At 58.5% G+C, this 16,392-nt stretch overlaps 1 protein-coding gene across 1 annotated transcript in view; it reads left to right on the plus strand.

The window, feature by feature from the left end:
- Nucleotides 1-5,024: 5,024 nt before the first annotated feature.
- Nucleotides 5,025-16,392, plus strand: part of LOC144936585 (uncharacterized) — a 48,038-nt gene continuing 36,670 nt past the window's right edge. The window contains exons 1-2 of the mRNA XM_078863805.1: nt 5,025-5,783; nt 14,948-15,880. Of these exons, the coding sequence (XP_078719931.1) occupies nt 15,261-15,880 (620 nt within the window). The 5' untranslated portion in view covers nt 5,025-5,783; nt 14,948-15,260. The remainder of the gene's footprint in view (nt 5,784-14,947; nt 15,881-16,392) is intronic.

Consider the following 16,392-nt stretch of genomic DNA (forward strand, 5'->3'; position numbering starts at 1 on the left):
CACCTCCACTTAGTGGCGAATGGCGGCTGTTGTTGGTAGCGATGGTGATGTTGGTGATGGTGGTGGTGATGTTGGTGATGGTGGTGGTGAGGGACGATCCTGAGACCCTTCTTGTGGTGGATGGGGAGACGCGCGGCGCTTTCCCACGATTCGCTCTCACCTCACCTCACCCATTCACAACTGACTCCGCAAACCACCCACCCCACCTACTTAATACTCACCACTAACCCCATTCTCCACTCGCCTCTACACCACCCTCTCACTCCCTCCACTCACCCCCCAAACCCCCCTTTTACCTCCCCCTTGCCCCCTTACCCCTCCCCCATGTCGCTAAACCAGGGCTGAGGAGGACATTCGTCGCCGCTATAATAAGCGCGGGGGCAGTGGCGGCCTGTGCCGTGACGCGGAGAGAATTCACGAAGTCATCCACTAGCCACCCACCACCCACCCCTGTACCCCCCCACAGCCCCCACCCCCAAACCAACGTCTGTGCCTCTTTGCTCCCCTGCCCCCCCGGTGCATTCCCACATCTATCCGGGACCCCCACTAACCAGACAGTGGCACTAACTGGCACGAACTCGACCCATACCCACCCACTGCTACTAACCCGACTACTCCGAACCAGTTGGCCTGGTCAGCTCGACACCTCACCGAGTGCCCTTCACTGCAAGGCCCGCGGGGGGGGGGGGGGCACTGGCGACCCCTGGTGGCCTCCAGTGCGGCCCCTGATGTGCGACCACCGACAACACACACAGAGTGACAGCACTCCCCACCATCATCGTCGTCGTCGTGCCGCTGTCAAACCCACAATGGTTTCAAATGTGTGGCGGGCCTCGCACTGACGACGTCTTATCCGCGGAAGTGCCCCCCTCTAAAAATGAGTGAAGAACGCTGCCCCCCCCCCTACCAGCCACGAGAACGAGCTCGATACCTGAGCCTGACGCCACCTCCGGCGCACCGACAAGGCACGTGTTCACTCATTGCTGGCGGCGCTCACAGCCACAATTCCGAACCTCACAGCCCCCCCCCCTCTCAGTCCTCTGCTGCGAGGATGAAGGGCCGCGTGGTGAGCGATGTTTGGGTTTATCAGCCCCCACGTCTGGGACACGCTGCCTCGTGCTCCTTCACTCGGGCCAGCCACTAGGCGGCGTGCGGACCTGGAGACGTTCCCACACCACCACCACCACCATCATCATCAGCCATGGTCAATCCGCTGCTGGATGAAGGCGTCCTCCCCGAGCCGTAGCCACCTCTCACGGCCCCCTGCGATATATCGATCCGCCCGCCGTCTGCTTTAAATGCGAGCTGATTTGAGCACTCCATGTCCACGATGGAGGTCCTCTCGGACGCGTTCCATTCCTTGGCTGCCGCTCCGTTATTCATCTCGAACTTGGGCCATCTTCGAAGCCTCCTGACCGAGACGCCTCCTGCCTAATCTCCACTCACCCTCTCCGAACGGCGTGGGCGATTGCCTCGATCCCGCGAGTGGTCTCTGATCCACATGTTCCTCTCGCTGTCTCTGAATTGAAAGTAAAGTTGTTTTGGGGTTAGATCGCGTAAATATGAATGTGTCATTAAACCCGCCACCACCCGACACAGCCAATGAATCAGGGTTGATGAAGTAGTCAGGGTTATATTTTATGGGACCTCCTTTGCCAGTACCAAGATATGATAATTGGGGTTTTCCCATTTTTTCTGGCAACAAAACAGGTGTTAAGATGTTTAAACACCAAACTGAAACCTTTTACAAGGAATCATGTCTGCATTAACCACAATGCTTGTGGTCAGAATGGAAGCAAAATACATTCTCTAATAGTATATGCATTGTCCTGATTACTCTGATAGTGCATTGTCTTTGGGCTGTATGCCTTTTGGCGTCCTCTGGTCTAACACCGTTTGAGACGAGGCTCAAAAGAAAGCTGTCTCTGGTGTGGACCAATCAGTTTCAAAGTCAGTGCATATGATATCAGTGTTTTTTGTTTGCATTCTGACCACAAGTATTGTGGTTAATGCAGACATGATTCCTTGTAAAAGGTTTCAGTTTGGTGTTTTAACATCTCAACACCTGTTTTGTTGCCACAAAAAAGTGGAAAAACCTATTATAATAGGGTTATATTCTTTAGTTCTTTCGGTAAAGTCACGTAGATAAAAAATAAAAACTCGATAGGGTTAGTAGCAACTAATTGCCACGTTTTGTTTACGCGACAAACCTTACTAATTGGCGATCTAACCCAAACAAAAAACTTTATTACGGCTAATATTTGTCGCGGAGTCCTATTACGTGTTAAACTGTCTCTCCATGCTATCATCATCATCATCGTCGTCATCACAGTCTGTCCACTGCTGTAAGAAGACCAATCGTATATGGAGCGTGTGTGTGTTGTCTAATCTGCGTGGTGGTGTTGGTCTCCCACTGCCGTCTGCACAGTGGAGGTCCTCTAGCCGCCCCTCCCCCGGCAGCCACGAGAGGTCGCGACAGCCGCGCCACTTGCCGCCACTGCCGGAGGGAACTCATGTTGGTGCAGGAAGCTGCAATGGGTTGGACGATTCGATCCTGCTCTTCGATTCTCAGGATCGATTACGTTTTAGAATCGATTATTGTATATACAGTACTTGTGGGTGAGAGTAGCCTCGAGTTCACATTGGATGAAGTTTACCGCGTTGTAAGGCTTTCGCGATCAATATCATCCATAAAACAGGGGTTTTTGTATTGATCGCGTAAATATATGAATGTGTCGTTGAAACCGCCACCACCCGACACAGCCAACTAGTAAGGGTTGTCACGTCAACAGAACGTGGCAATTCGTCACGAGTACAGCACTAGTGCGTAGTGTAGTGCATAGTGTAGTGTATAGTGGTGTAGTGTATAGTAGTGTAGTGTATAGTGGTGTAGTGTATAGTGTAATGTATAGTGTAGTATACCAGTACAGCACACCGGTGTGTTGGAGAGCCAAGCCACAGCATTTACCAATCTGAGTACGACGTTTCGGCAGTAATTACAACCAGCTTCATCAGGCGGCAGCCAGATTTGTGGAGAAATCCTCCTCCTGTTTCCTTCCTTAAATAGAGGCGTAGATGTGATGGCAACACTTGTGAGCCCTTCGTGTGCCAAGGGGAGTTTACAACATTCTCTTCCACGCGAACCGATTTAAAGCATCGTTTAGATTAAAAATCGACACGATGTTTTCTACACATCCCATTGGCCACGCAGATCTACTGGAAGTGCATCATTTCAGGAGCAAAACAAGCAACAATCATTTATTTTATTCTATTTATGTATTTTTCCCAGCAGCAATACAAGCAACACTCTGGACCGGTTTCGTCATTCCGCGTCTCATCAGCAGTTCGGTTCACATCAAGCGGTGAGCTGCCAGGTGTTTATTATAGGCAAGGATTATTTCAGTTACAGTGAGGGAAAAGTGTCGGGGTCAGGAAGGGCAACGGGGGGAGTGGGGGTGGAAGGGGGAGCTGGGGGGAGGGTGGGGGGGTGAGAGCGGCGACGTCCCCCATGCCATGCATCCCGGCGGTGCAACTGCGCCGGCGCAGGGCCCCCCCATTGCATCCCCGACGTCAGGGCCCATGCCAACCGCACTGCTCCCCTAACGCACCTGCAGTGCAATAGCGCCGCCTGGTGGACAGCAGCACACACGCCGGGGAGGGCGTGAGCACGGCGTGTGGGCAGAGCGGAGGAACTGGGGCAGGGGTCACGGAGGACACCGTCTGGAGGCCCCTGGAACCTGCGGGCGGGGTCGAGAAGGGGGCGTGGTCAGGGCGGAGCCAGGCCGCGCCGCGAGCATAAAAGGAGCCGAGAGCGGGGAGCTCGAGGCTGCCGGTGCTGGGAGTGGACTCGTCTCGTCGCTGTCGTCTCGTCGTCGCTGAACGTCTCCGCTGGACGTTGCGCTACGAAGGAGAGTAGTCGGAAATCTCAGTCAGCGCCGTGTTGTGTACAGGCTGAGCTGCTGTGGAGAGTGTGTGGACTAGACCGTGACAGTTGTTAATAAAGAAAGTGCCTCCTAGAAACTCTGTCTCTGAATCGTTGACACTACACAAAGACACAGATCCCCCTGATAGCCTCAACGGAATGTTGGGCAAGTGCTGTTAGCGAGCAGCACCTATTACAACCCGCACGGCACACCTAGAGGGGGTGGGTGGCCAGCACAGCGCCCGGCCGCCTTTGTCTCCCCAGTGGCGATGTTTAGACACCACACCAGGTACTCATTTGAGGTTCAGATGACCTAGGGGAGGCCCAGAACCGGTTAAGATCGTCACTGGTGTTGGCCGTGAGCGGGAATCGAACTCGGGTCTTAGCGCAGAGCGCTAACCGCTACACTACCGCAATCACTCACACACACACCCTCTCTCATCCACACACACACACACTCTCTCATCTACACACACATCCTCTCTCATCCACACACACACACCCTCTCTCATCCACACACACACACCCTCTCTCATCCACACACACACACACCCTCTCTCATACACACACACACACCCTCTCTCATCCACACACACACACTCTCGTGCACACACACACACACCCTCTCATCCACACACACACACACCCTCTCTCATTCACACACACACTCTCGCGCACACACACACACCCTCTCATCCACACACACACACACTCTCATCCACACACACACCCTCTCATCCACACACACACACCCTCTCTCATCCACACACACACACACACCCTCTCTCATCCACACACCCTCTCTCATCCACACACACACACACCCTCTCTCATTCACACACACACTCTCGCGCACACACACACACACACACTCTCTCATCCACACACACACACTCTCGTGCACACACACACACACTCTCTCATCCACACACACACACTCTCGTGCACACACACACGCACGCCGCCCCGTGCTCCCCGCACGCACGCACGCAGCGCTGCGTCACGCCGCAGGAACTCACGCACTCGCGCACGGCGCCCTCGCCCCTCCCCGCACCCTCCCCACGCACGGGCGGCAGCAGCAGCAGCATCAGCAGCGGCATCATCATCAGCAGCAGCGGCAGCAGCAGGCGAGAGGCACGCGGGCCGGCAGGCGACATGTTGAGTTGACGCGGCCCAGCGCCCAACGACGCAGGCCCGTGCCGCAGACTGCGCGGACCCCCGCGGCTGACCCCGCGTGGACCCCGAGACCCCAGCCGGAGTGAGGACCCCTTTAGAGCAGCTGACAGGGGGCCCCTCTCAACCACAACAACAACAGCAGCAGCAGCAGCGACGTCGTCGGCCGTCGCCACCACTCAGCGAGGCCACTCGAGTTACAAATCTCTTTTAGAAAATTTCCCTTCTCCATGTTTGTCACCGTTTGATGTTTCTCTGCTCGCCTTCTTCCTGTGACGGCGATGGCCATTGGTGTTTGTTCGACGCACTGAGAGCACGGGGCGATTCGTTCCTTCGACAACCCGCGGAAGAGACTTCGAACGCTCTTGCGAGAAAAGAGGGGGGACAAGGAGGTTGAAGACAGCAGCAGGAGCAGGAGGAGAGGAAGAGGAGGCATCGCGAGTGGATTATTGCTGCGGGTTCGTCTCCGCCGTGGCCCGGTGCTGTCCGTGCGCGGGGCAGGAGGAGGACGCGCAGATGGCGTCGTCCGCGTCGTCCCGGACGCGCGGGCCGATGTGCAGGTGAAGTCGTCCGCCGCCGCCGGGGAGGAGGAGGCACGAGGAGGAGGAGGCACGAGGAGGAGGCGGAGAGGACCGAGGGGAGCGGGGATGTCGCCGCGACTCCACGATGGCGCCCATACATGAGATCGGTAGGAGGAGGAGGGCGAGTCGCGACTGCTGCAGTTTACGACAACTCTGTCTCTGTCTGTCTCTCTCTCTGTCTCGCCATGGCTGTGACTTCACGCGGCTCTGTAGCCCTGTGTCTTGTCTCTGTGCATGCGAGGGCGAGTCTCACATACTCTCCACCACCATCATCACATACCATATATGGGCTAATTATCCGCACCGTCCACACCATAACCACCACCTCCACCATAACTTAACCATAATCCAACATCACCCAAACCTAATGCTGCATCGTTATTACCGAAACTCAACACTATCCCGTCCATCATCATCAACAGCAGCATCATCATCAACAGCAGCATCATCATCATCATGACATCGATCACCAACAGTAACATCACCATCGCCGAACCTAACTAGGCAGCAGCAGCATCATCATCTCCCCACCCTGACCCTAGACCTCCATCATCATCACCACCCTGTCCAGTTTCCCCTTTGTGACTGCTCCACGTGGTGTTGCACTGGAGGGGCACGCTGTGTCCGTGTCTCCCACCTCGCCTGTCTCTGTCTCCACGTCTCGCTGTGTCTCACGTGTGTGTGTCCCCGTCTCTCCAGTATCTCACGGCCCCATGTATGTGTGTCTGCCTGTCTCATTGTCGCCTAGCTCCCGGTTTCTGTCTCATGCTTGTACGTGTGGATGTGTGTCTCGCTGTCTCTGTTCAACGGAGTCTTCCTGTCTCCGCCTGTCTCTCTGTCACCACGTGTCCCCGCGTGTCGCACGTGGCCCTCTGCCCCCACGTGTCTCTGCGTGGCTCTGTCTCCACGTGTCTCTGTCCCCACGTGTTTCCACGTGTCTCTGTCCCCACGTGTCCCCACGTGTCTCTGTCCCCACGTGTCCCCACGTGTCTCTGCGTGTCTATGTCCCCACGTGTCTCTCTGTCACCACGCGTCTCTCTGTCCCCACGTGTCCCCACGTGTCTCTGTCCCCACGTGTCTCTCTGTCCCCACGTGTCCCCACGTGTCTCTGCGTGTCTCTGTCCCCACGTGTCTCTGCGTGTCTCTGTCCCCACGTGTCTCTGTCCCCACGTGTCTCTGTCCCCACGTGTCTCTGCGTGTCTCTGTCCCCACGTGTCTCTCTGTCCCCACGTGTCCCCACGTGTCTCTGCGTGTCTCTGTCCCCACGTCTCTCTGCCCCCACGTGTCTCTGCGTGTCTATGTCCCCACGTGTCTCTGCGTGTCTCTCTGTCCCCACGTGTCTCTGCGTGTCTCTCTGTCCCCACGTGTCCCCACGTGTCTCCGCGCCACGCGCCGCACTTTCCCCTGCGACCTCCGCGTCTAGGCCCAAGCGCTGCGCGTGGTGGCTGGGCGAGGCCGGAGGGCGAGGGGGGTGATGGGTGAGCTAGGGGTGATGGGTGAGGTTTGGGGTGTTGGGGTGATGGGTGAGCTGGGCGGTGATGGGTGAGGTTTGGGGTGTTGGGGTGATGGGTGAGCTGGGGGGTGATGGGTGAGGTTTGGGGTGTTGGGGTGATGGGTGAGCTGGGGGGTGATGGGTGAGCTAGGGGTGATGGGCGAGGTTTGGGGTGTTGGGGTGATGGGTGAGCTGGGGGGTGATGGGTGAGGTTTGGGGTGTTGGGGTGATGGGTGAGCTGGGGGGTGATGGGTGAGGGTTGGGGTGATGGGTGAGGTTTGGGGTGTTGGGGTGATGGGTGAGCTGGGGGGTGATGGGTGAGGTTTGGGGTGTTGGGGTGATGGGTGAGCTAGGGGGTGATGGGTGAGGTTTGGGGTGTTGGGGTGATGGGTGAGCTAGGGGGTGATGGGTGAGGTTTGGGGTGTTGGGGTGATGGGTGAGCTGGGGGGTGATGGGTGAGGTTTGGGGTGATGGGTGAGCTAGGGGGTGAGGGTACGAGCGATAGTGCACGACTCACGGCACCGTCACCACTCACTCGCTGCCTCTACCCCCCAGCCCTTCACTTGTCACGCCACATGGTCCGGGGCGCTGCTAGTCGGGTTTGGAGTAAGGGTTATCGGCGTAAGGCACTACAACGAGAGTACAACATAACCCAATTCACAATTAATCATTATTCCACCCTATATTCCAATAATCCGATAAAAAAACTACGCCGAGATGGATGTGGCGTGTTGCCAAACCAATTACCCACTGGTTTTAACGTTACAAAAACATGGAATACGGCTGACGTTTCGGGCAATGTCCCTTTTTCAGAGCTGGCATGTAGGTGGATTTCACACTTTACCCCGTGGGGCCATAAACATTAAAACTCCTGACATCGTAAACAAGTCCCAGGTGGTCTCTGGGCTGGAGGGGAGACATGTTCATGAAAGACAAAGATCCCCCGTATAGCCTTCAACAGACTGTTGGGGCAAGTGCTGTTAGCGAGCACCTATTAAGGCCGGCATGGGTGGCCAACATCACGCCCGGCCGCCTTTGTCTCCCCAGTGGTGATGATTACTACACCCCACACCGGGTACTCAATTGAGGCCGAGTCGACCTAGGGGAGGCCCAGGACCGGTTCAGATAATCGTCACCGGTGTTGGCCGTGAGCAGGATTCGAACCCGGGTCGCCAGGTTCGTAGCGCAGCGCGCTAACCGCTTCACGACCGCTCCCCACACACACACGTGTACACGCACACACACGTGTACACGCACACACACGTGTACACGCACACACACGTGTACACGCACACACACGTGCCCGCACGCACACACACGTGTACATACACACGTGCCCGCACGCACACACACGTGTACATACACACGTGCCCGCACGCACACACACGTGTACGCGCACACACACGTGTACGCGCACACACACGTGTACGCGCACACACACGTGTACGCGCACACACACGTGTACGCGCACACACACGTGTACGCGCACACACACGTGTACGCGCACACACACGTGTACGCGCACACACACGTGTACGCGCACACACACGTGTACGCGCACACACACGTGTACGCGCACACACACGTGTACGCGCACACACACGTGTACGCGCACACACACGTGTACGCGCACACACACGTGTACGCGCACACACACGTGTACGCGCACACACACGTGTACGCGCACGTGTACGCGCACGTGTACACACACGTGTACACACACGCACGAACAGGAAACGCCGCCCGCATTTTTGTCGTGAAATTTGTTTCCGAAGTGCGCAAAGAAACGTTGAGAGCCGCGTGCTGGGAACGGCGCTGAGAGACAGCGAGAGGGGGGGTGGAGGGGGGGAGGCGCACGAGGATCAGAGAAGACGTTGGGGGCACGATCATCCGCATTGTCTCTAAACGTTACCACAACATTCGCCAATATCCCACCGCCTGAAAAGGAAAACTATACACACGGTAACTGTAAAAGGCGACGTTTCGGGCAGTGAGCCTTCATATCATCCGAATCGCGTGAATGATTCATGTTGTGTTGTACTGGCGAGTGGGGTTTGGGCAGGACCCCTCACGAACAGATGTTGATGCCCCCGGGGCACCAGAGTAGACAGAGCTCTTGATGCCCCCGGGGCACCAGAGTAGACGGAGTTGTTGATGCCCCCGGGGCACCAGAGTAGACGGAGATGTTGATGCCCCCGGGGCACCAGAGTAGACAGAGCTCTTGATGCCCCTGGGGCACCAGAGTAGACAGAGCTCTTGATGCCCCTGGGGCACCAGAGTAGACAGAGATGTTGATGCCCCCGGGGCACCAGAGTATACGGAGATGTTGATGCCCCCGGGGCACCAGAGTAGACGGAGATGTTGATGCCCCCGGGGCACCAGAGTAGACGGAGATGTTGATGCCCCCGGGGCACCAGAGTAGACGGAGATGTTGATGCCCCCGGGGCACCAGAGTAGACGGAGATGTTGATGCCCCCGGGGCACCAGAGTATACGGAGATGTTGATGCCCCCGGGGCACCAGAGTAGACGGAGATGTTGATGCCCCCGGGGCACCAGTGTAGACTTAGATGTTGATGCCCCCGGGGCACCAGAGTAGACGGAGATGTTGATGCCCCCGGCGCACCAGAGTAGACGGAGATGTTGATGCCCCCGGGGCACCAGAGTAGACGGAGATGTTGATGCCCCCGGGGCACCAGAGTAGACGGAGATGTTGATGCCCCCGGGGCACCAGAGTAGACGGAGATGTTGATGCCCCCGGGGCACCAGAGTAGACGGAGATGTTGATGCCCCCGGGGCACCAGAGTAGACGGAGATGTTGATGCCCCCGGGGCACCAGAGTAGACGGAGATGTTGATGCCCCCGGGGCACCAGAGTAGACGGAGATGTTGATGCCCCCGGGGCACCAGAGTAGACAGATGTTGATGCCCCCGGGGCACCAGAGTAGACAGAGATCTTTATGCCCCCGGGGCACCAGAGTATAAAGTCCCCGCGCCCCGAGGGAGGGACGGAGGAAGGGGTGGTCCATGGCAGTGAGGCCGTCCGTACGGGGGTGGTGGGGGTGCGGGGCCCGGGGCGAACCGCATTGTGTGGGCTTCAGACTAAACCCCCAAGTATTTTACATCTCACACCGTGACGGCGAAGCGCGTTGCCCGCCCCCCCAGCCCCACAAAGCGCGGGGCCCGGGGCGTACCCTATGGACGGCTCTGCATGGCAGATCAGGCAACACTGTGGAGTGCCGTACAGGGGCAATGTAACGGAGGCAAAGACGCAAGCCTGCAAGTGCCCACTCACCCCCCTGCTGATGAAAAAGAGCCCTCACTCCACATGAGAGGGAGCTCTAGAGAGCCCCGCGAGAGCAGTGCTTTGGCCTACTCTTCCACGCTGGCCAGACGTCTCAGAAGAGGTGGGATTACCCACACTGAACTCCGCGAGCAGTGAGTCTCGTGGCCTCGTGTGGGGAGGAAACCGGAGAACTCCGAGACAACGCAGCGCCGCACTGCTGTATACGAGGGGGAGACACTCGAAGCTCCGCACAGATGGATTCTATAATCCATCACTTTACTTTCCACTGTCTGGCAGCCCAATCCTTCAACTCGGTCAGTCACCCATCCACTCACTCGCCTGCTCCTCACCTATCCACTCACCCGATTACTCACGTGGCCACTCACTTGAACCCTCACCTCAGCTCTCACCTGGCCACTCACCTGCCCACTCGCATATTCCCACACCACCTATCCACTCACGAACCCTGACCTGGCCACTCGCCTAGTCACTCACCCACTCACCTCTTTGTCCACCTGGTCGCTCACGTGAGCTCCCGGGTGAGTCCTCACCTGGTGGTTTACCTGCTCCCTGCCCCCGTCACTCACCCTACTCACTCACCTGACCTCGGCTGGCCTCTGCAGGGGTCGCTAGGAGACGCGGGGAGTTATGTAATGGGCGCAGTGTCGTAACGTCAACACAGGCGGTGCATTGTGCTCCCTGCTGCCATTGTGCACGGGCTTGCATTGTGTTCCCGGCAACACAATGTGGAGTGTGCAAGTGCACAGGGGCGCATGCAAGTACCACGATGGTGGAACAACACGATTGTGTCTGGATGTACACACCACTGTAACACTGCTGTGAAGCACATGTGTGGATGGATATAAACAATTGTGTAACACTGTAGTGTCACATGTTGCATGCAAGTGCGCGCAATTGTGTCCCGGTGCGCACGCACGTTCATACTTGCGTATGAAAGAACCACGGTAATGTGACCCTGTAACACTACATACACCATAGTGCACTTACACAGTATATGCAAGTACCCCGTACCACAGGTACACCTGACCCTGCGGCCTCTATCCCCTAGTTACCCCTGAGCCAAGGTACCCGATGCCACGACCCCCTCGAGTCCCCGGATCGCAGGACCCCCCCCCCCCCCCGGGTCCCCGCGTTACGCCACCGCGAGACTTGCGACAGCGCCGCGCCTTATCGACAGAGCGAGGGGGTCGGCCAGAAAGGGGGCGGGGTGGGAGGGAAGGGGATAGGGGAGGGGATAGGGGGCGGGGGGAAGGGGATGGGGGAGGGGATAGGGGGCCTTAGGGGATAGGGGAGGGGGTGACGTGGGGGGTGGGGTTTCTTGCGCGAGTGGAAAGAGTAACGCACACAAACATTCCACACAAACAACAACAGCCGCCACTACAATCATTGATGGTGATGTCACCACGGCCAGAGCTCGTGCCAGGCTAGGTGCACTTTGAGTGTGATGACTGTAAATGTCGAGGCTCGCTGTGATGGCTTAGCCAAGAGGATTGGCAGATGTGCCACCGACACACGCACACACAAAGGTGCCCCGTATAGCCTTGAACGGACTTTTGCAGCAAGTGCTGTGAGCGAACAGCACATATGAAGTCACTCACTAAACACACACACACTCTCACACACCCACAAAGACTCTCTCTCTCGCACTCCGAGGCTATAAATAGGCACTGCACCCTGAGCAGGCCTCGCCTGTTTAAACAGAACTCAAGGCGGAGACTCGGAGGACACACAACGTACATAACACATGCACAACACACGTACACACCACGAATACACAACACACATCCACAACATACACACGCGCATAGCAAACATACACAGCACACACACTAGACAGACACACGCAGACACAGAGTCGCACACAGACACAAAGACACACACACAGAGACACAGACACAGACACTTGATACACACACACAGAGACAGACACAAAGACACACACACAGACACACAGACGTGGTGCTGGCCACACCACCCCACGTGTCCGCCTTCATCGGTGGTGCCCGCGAGCAGCACTTGCCCCAACAGCCTGTGAAGGCTACACGGGGGATCGTTGTCTTGTTTAGGGGGGTTGAGAACTCTTGGCGAGGGAGATGGAGGTGGGGGAGGGAGTGGGTGGGTGGATTGGGGGATGTTGGGGGGAGTGGGGGGTGGAGGGGGTGCGAGATGGAGCGGAGGGGTGGGGGTGGAGGGAAGTGGTGGGGGGTGGAGGGGAGGGGTTGGGGATGGAGGGGAGGGGGTGGGTGATGGAGGGGAGGGGGTGTGGGATGCAGGAGAGGGGGGCAGCTGCTACTGATGGCATGTGGAGGGAGACGAGAGTTGGATTGGGGGGGAGAGGAGGGGGGGGGGGTTGACTCGTGGTCGTCAGCGGAGGAAAATCTGCACCTGTCAAAGCCACACAACCCTCCCCCCCACCCCCCCCCAGCCCCCCCACCGAACCACATCACCCAACCAGAGCACAGCACAGCATCACCATTTACAACTCAACCCTCAGCCCCCCACCACCCCAGCGTCCCTCGCCTTCTTCCTCACCGCTCTTCCTTCCCTCGATCCCGACCACTCAACCTCTCACCCCCCTCCTCCACCGCCACCGCCGCCGCCGAAGAAGGTGAAGGAAGTACCAGAGTGCAGGGGGGTCGTGAGCGAGCGAGCGAGCGGAGCGTGACGGGGAAGACGGGAGGAGGAAGAGTCGCCCAGGAGAGGAACCTGGGGTTTGTAACTCAGTAGGGAAGTTGCCCATCCCCCAGTACCCCTCCCCTGCACGGCCAGGGACCCCGAAAGGGGGTCGTATCTCCGGGGGGGGGGGGTCTATATCGGGACTCCCTCTGTGAGAGGGATAGGGGCTCAGAGGGGTCCAGGGCGGCGGGGAGGCGAGAGGTCCCGTGTGGGGGTACGGCGTGCATGCTGCTCTCTCTCGCTCGCGATCGCATCGTGGACTCTTCTCTCCGCTGATGAGTACTCGGCTCTGCAGCCTGCTGTATTCTCTACTCGGCTGTCACGTGTTCTATATCATGCACTCTGCTGCGTTGAGTACTCAAGTGTGCATTTGACTCTTGCGTACTCTCTCGTGTGCTATTCCGTGTACTATTACATCGTGTACTCTCATCTATCGTGTTCACTGTACTGCTGTGTGTACTCTGCAGTGCTGTGTATTACACTCTACCGTGTACTGTGATGTGGACTCTATTGAGTAGACCAAGTGTGCCGTGTACCCTGTGTCATGGACTATTCTGTTCTCTCTGGAATGATGTGTTCTGCTGTAGCATACACAGAGGCATGCTAGGTCTCCCATAGGGTTCAGTGTTCATCACTGAGGCTCACAGAGCCAGACTCGGGCTCCCGTAGGGTTCAGTGTTCATCACTGAGGCTCACAGAGCCAGACTCGGGCTCCCGTAGGGTTCAGTGTTCATCACTGAGGCTCACAGAGCCAGACTCGGGCTCCCGTAGGGTTCAGTGTTCATCACTGAGGCTCACAGAGCCAGACTCGGGCTCCCGTAGGGTTCAGTGTTCATCACTGAGGCTCACAGAGCCAGACTCGGGCTCCCGTAGGGTTCAGTGTTCATCACTGAGGCTCACAGAGCCAGACTCGGGCTCCCGTAGGGTTCAGTGTTCATCACTGAGGCTCACAGAGCCAGACTCGGGCTCCCGTAGGGTTCAGTGTTCATCACTGAGGCTCACAGAGCCATACTACGTCTCCCATAGGGTTTAGTTTCAATCAGTGAGGTTCGCGTAGGGCTGCAGAGTGGCGCAGTCGTAACACTCCTGCCTCCCAGTAAGACGCCCCCAGGTTACATTCCCGACTCTGGCATCTTTCTGAGTTTGTGTTCTCTCCCCCAGTTCTGCATTGGGTTTCCTCCGGGTTCTCCAGTTTCCTTCCATACCAAAAAACCCCATAGAATGTAATGGGCATTGGCCAAAACAACCCCCCAATGCTGAGACATCCCCTGCAGATTACACAACAGCAGCAGTAGCAGCAACACCTCCTCCCGACCACGAAAGCATGGCAGGACCCTCCTCATAAAGAGTCTCGAGACTCGGAGAGGCTTTCCTGGGTAACTAATCTGAATAAGAATCATCACCACCGAGGCTCGCAGATCAAACTCCTACCGAGTGAAGGTTGACTTCGACAGAGAGACGTAGACTTACATAGGTCACCATATATCATTAGCGGCCAGCACACTTACAATGCAGAGGTCACCTCCCTCCCAGCACCTCCTCTGTCCACGCAGCAGCGTAGGTGTCCTCCACCACGGTGGGTCGCGTGCGACGGGGAGGGGGGGGGTAAAGAGTGGGGACTCCCTGACCTTTTCCCATAGCTGACCAGGCTGGAAGAGTGGGCCAACTACTCCCCCAGAAAGGGCTCCGTGGAGCTCCCCAGAGGTGGAGGAGCATCTGCCAGCGGCAGGCGACGTGGGTGAGCAGTTGCGGGACTGCGCCTTTACCCCTCGTCCGTCGTGTCTCTCCGCCCCCCACAGGCATGGCTATCCACCTAGAGGGAGATGCGCCCTCCTCCCACGCAGCCGCCCGGCCAAACTGCTCCATCTCCGCACGGGGACCTCCGCCTCTCCCTCCGGCGACGGCGGCGGCGGCGCACGGCGAGGGGCGGTGCGGCGTCGGTGGAGGGGGGGGGTGCGCCCCCCCCCACCGCCGTGCCCCCCCACACCTTCTGCTGCCCCGACCACCTGCCCCTGGAAGACGACGACGGTGACGACGGCGACGACGACGGCGCCGTGGATTCGGCGATGATCACCGGCGGCGGCGTCGGCGGCGTCGGCACGACCGCTAACGATGGCGTCGGCGGTGTCGGCGGCGGCGGCCGCGTCGCCGCCGCGACCGCCGGCGGGGGGCGGCGGGGACTACAAGCTGGTGCCGCACGAAGTCCTCCGCTCGCCCGGCGATTGCTACGAGGTCCTCGGCTTCCTGGGCCGCGGCACCTTCGGCCAGGTGGCCCGGTGCCGCGCCAGGGCCCGCGGCGGGCTGGTCGCCGTCAAGGTGCTCAAGCGCCGGCCGGCGTCGTACGCCCGGCAGGCCCGCGTGGAGGCCGGCATCCTGGCGCAGCTGGGGGACGGCGACGACCACAACCTGGTGAGGGCCTTCGAGAGCTTCTCCCACCGGGGCCACACGTGCCTCGTGTTCGAGCTGCTGGCGCTCTCCCTCTACGACTTCCTCAAGCGCGGCCGCTTCCGCCCGCTGGGCCTCTGGGCCGTGCGGCCCGTCCTGCAGCAGGTGGCCGTGGCGCTCGCCAAGCTCGAGAAACTGGGCCTCATCCACGCCGACCTCAAGCCGGAGAACATCATGCTGGTGGACCCGGCGCGCCAGCCCTACCGCGTCAAGGTCATCGACTTTGGCTCGGCCAGCCACGTCTCCAAGGCCGTGTGCTCCACCTACCTGCAGTCGCGATATTACAGGTGAGTGGTGGGCAAGGTGGCGGGGGCGCGGTGGTGGTGGTGGTGGAGCGCGGCTGGGTTGAGTCGAGCGGTGGCGGTGAGTGATGGTGTATGGATGTCGAACTTAGCCAGCCGTCTTCACTGGAGGTGGTGCCAGCGTGACGGGGAACTGAGTTTGTGGTTTTGTATCCGCGTCGTGCAGTCACGAAGGGGGGGCGCGGTGTTTGACGGACAGGTGTCGTCTGCCTGTAGGGGGTGATGCTGTTGCTGCTGCTGGTTGTAATGCACACGGAGTAAGGGGAGGTGGCATTTTTTAAATAATTGGCAAATTGTGTGAGAGAAGGGGTGCGAGTAGGGTGTGAGTAGGGGTGTCAGTGGGGTGTGAGTTTGTGTGTGAGTCAGGGTGTGAGTCGGGGTGTGTGAGTCGGGGTGTGTGAGTCGGGGTGTGTGAGTCGGGGTGTGTGAGTCGGGGTGTGCCCTCACCTGTGCCCTCGCATCACGGAGCCGCTTGGCAGTAGGCCGAGGTCGGAGTC

This window comes from Lampetra fluviatilis, chromosome 16, assembly GCF_964198595.1.
Source record: "Lampetra fluviatilis chromosome 16, kcLamFluv1.1, whole genome shotgun sequence".
In the NCBI taxonomy this organism is placed as follows: Eukaryota; Metazoa; Chordata; class Hyperoartia; order Petromyzontiformes; family Petromyzontidae; genus Lampetra; species Lampetra fluviatilis.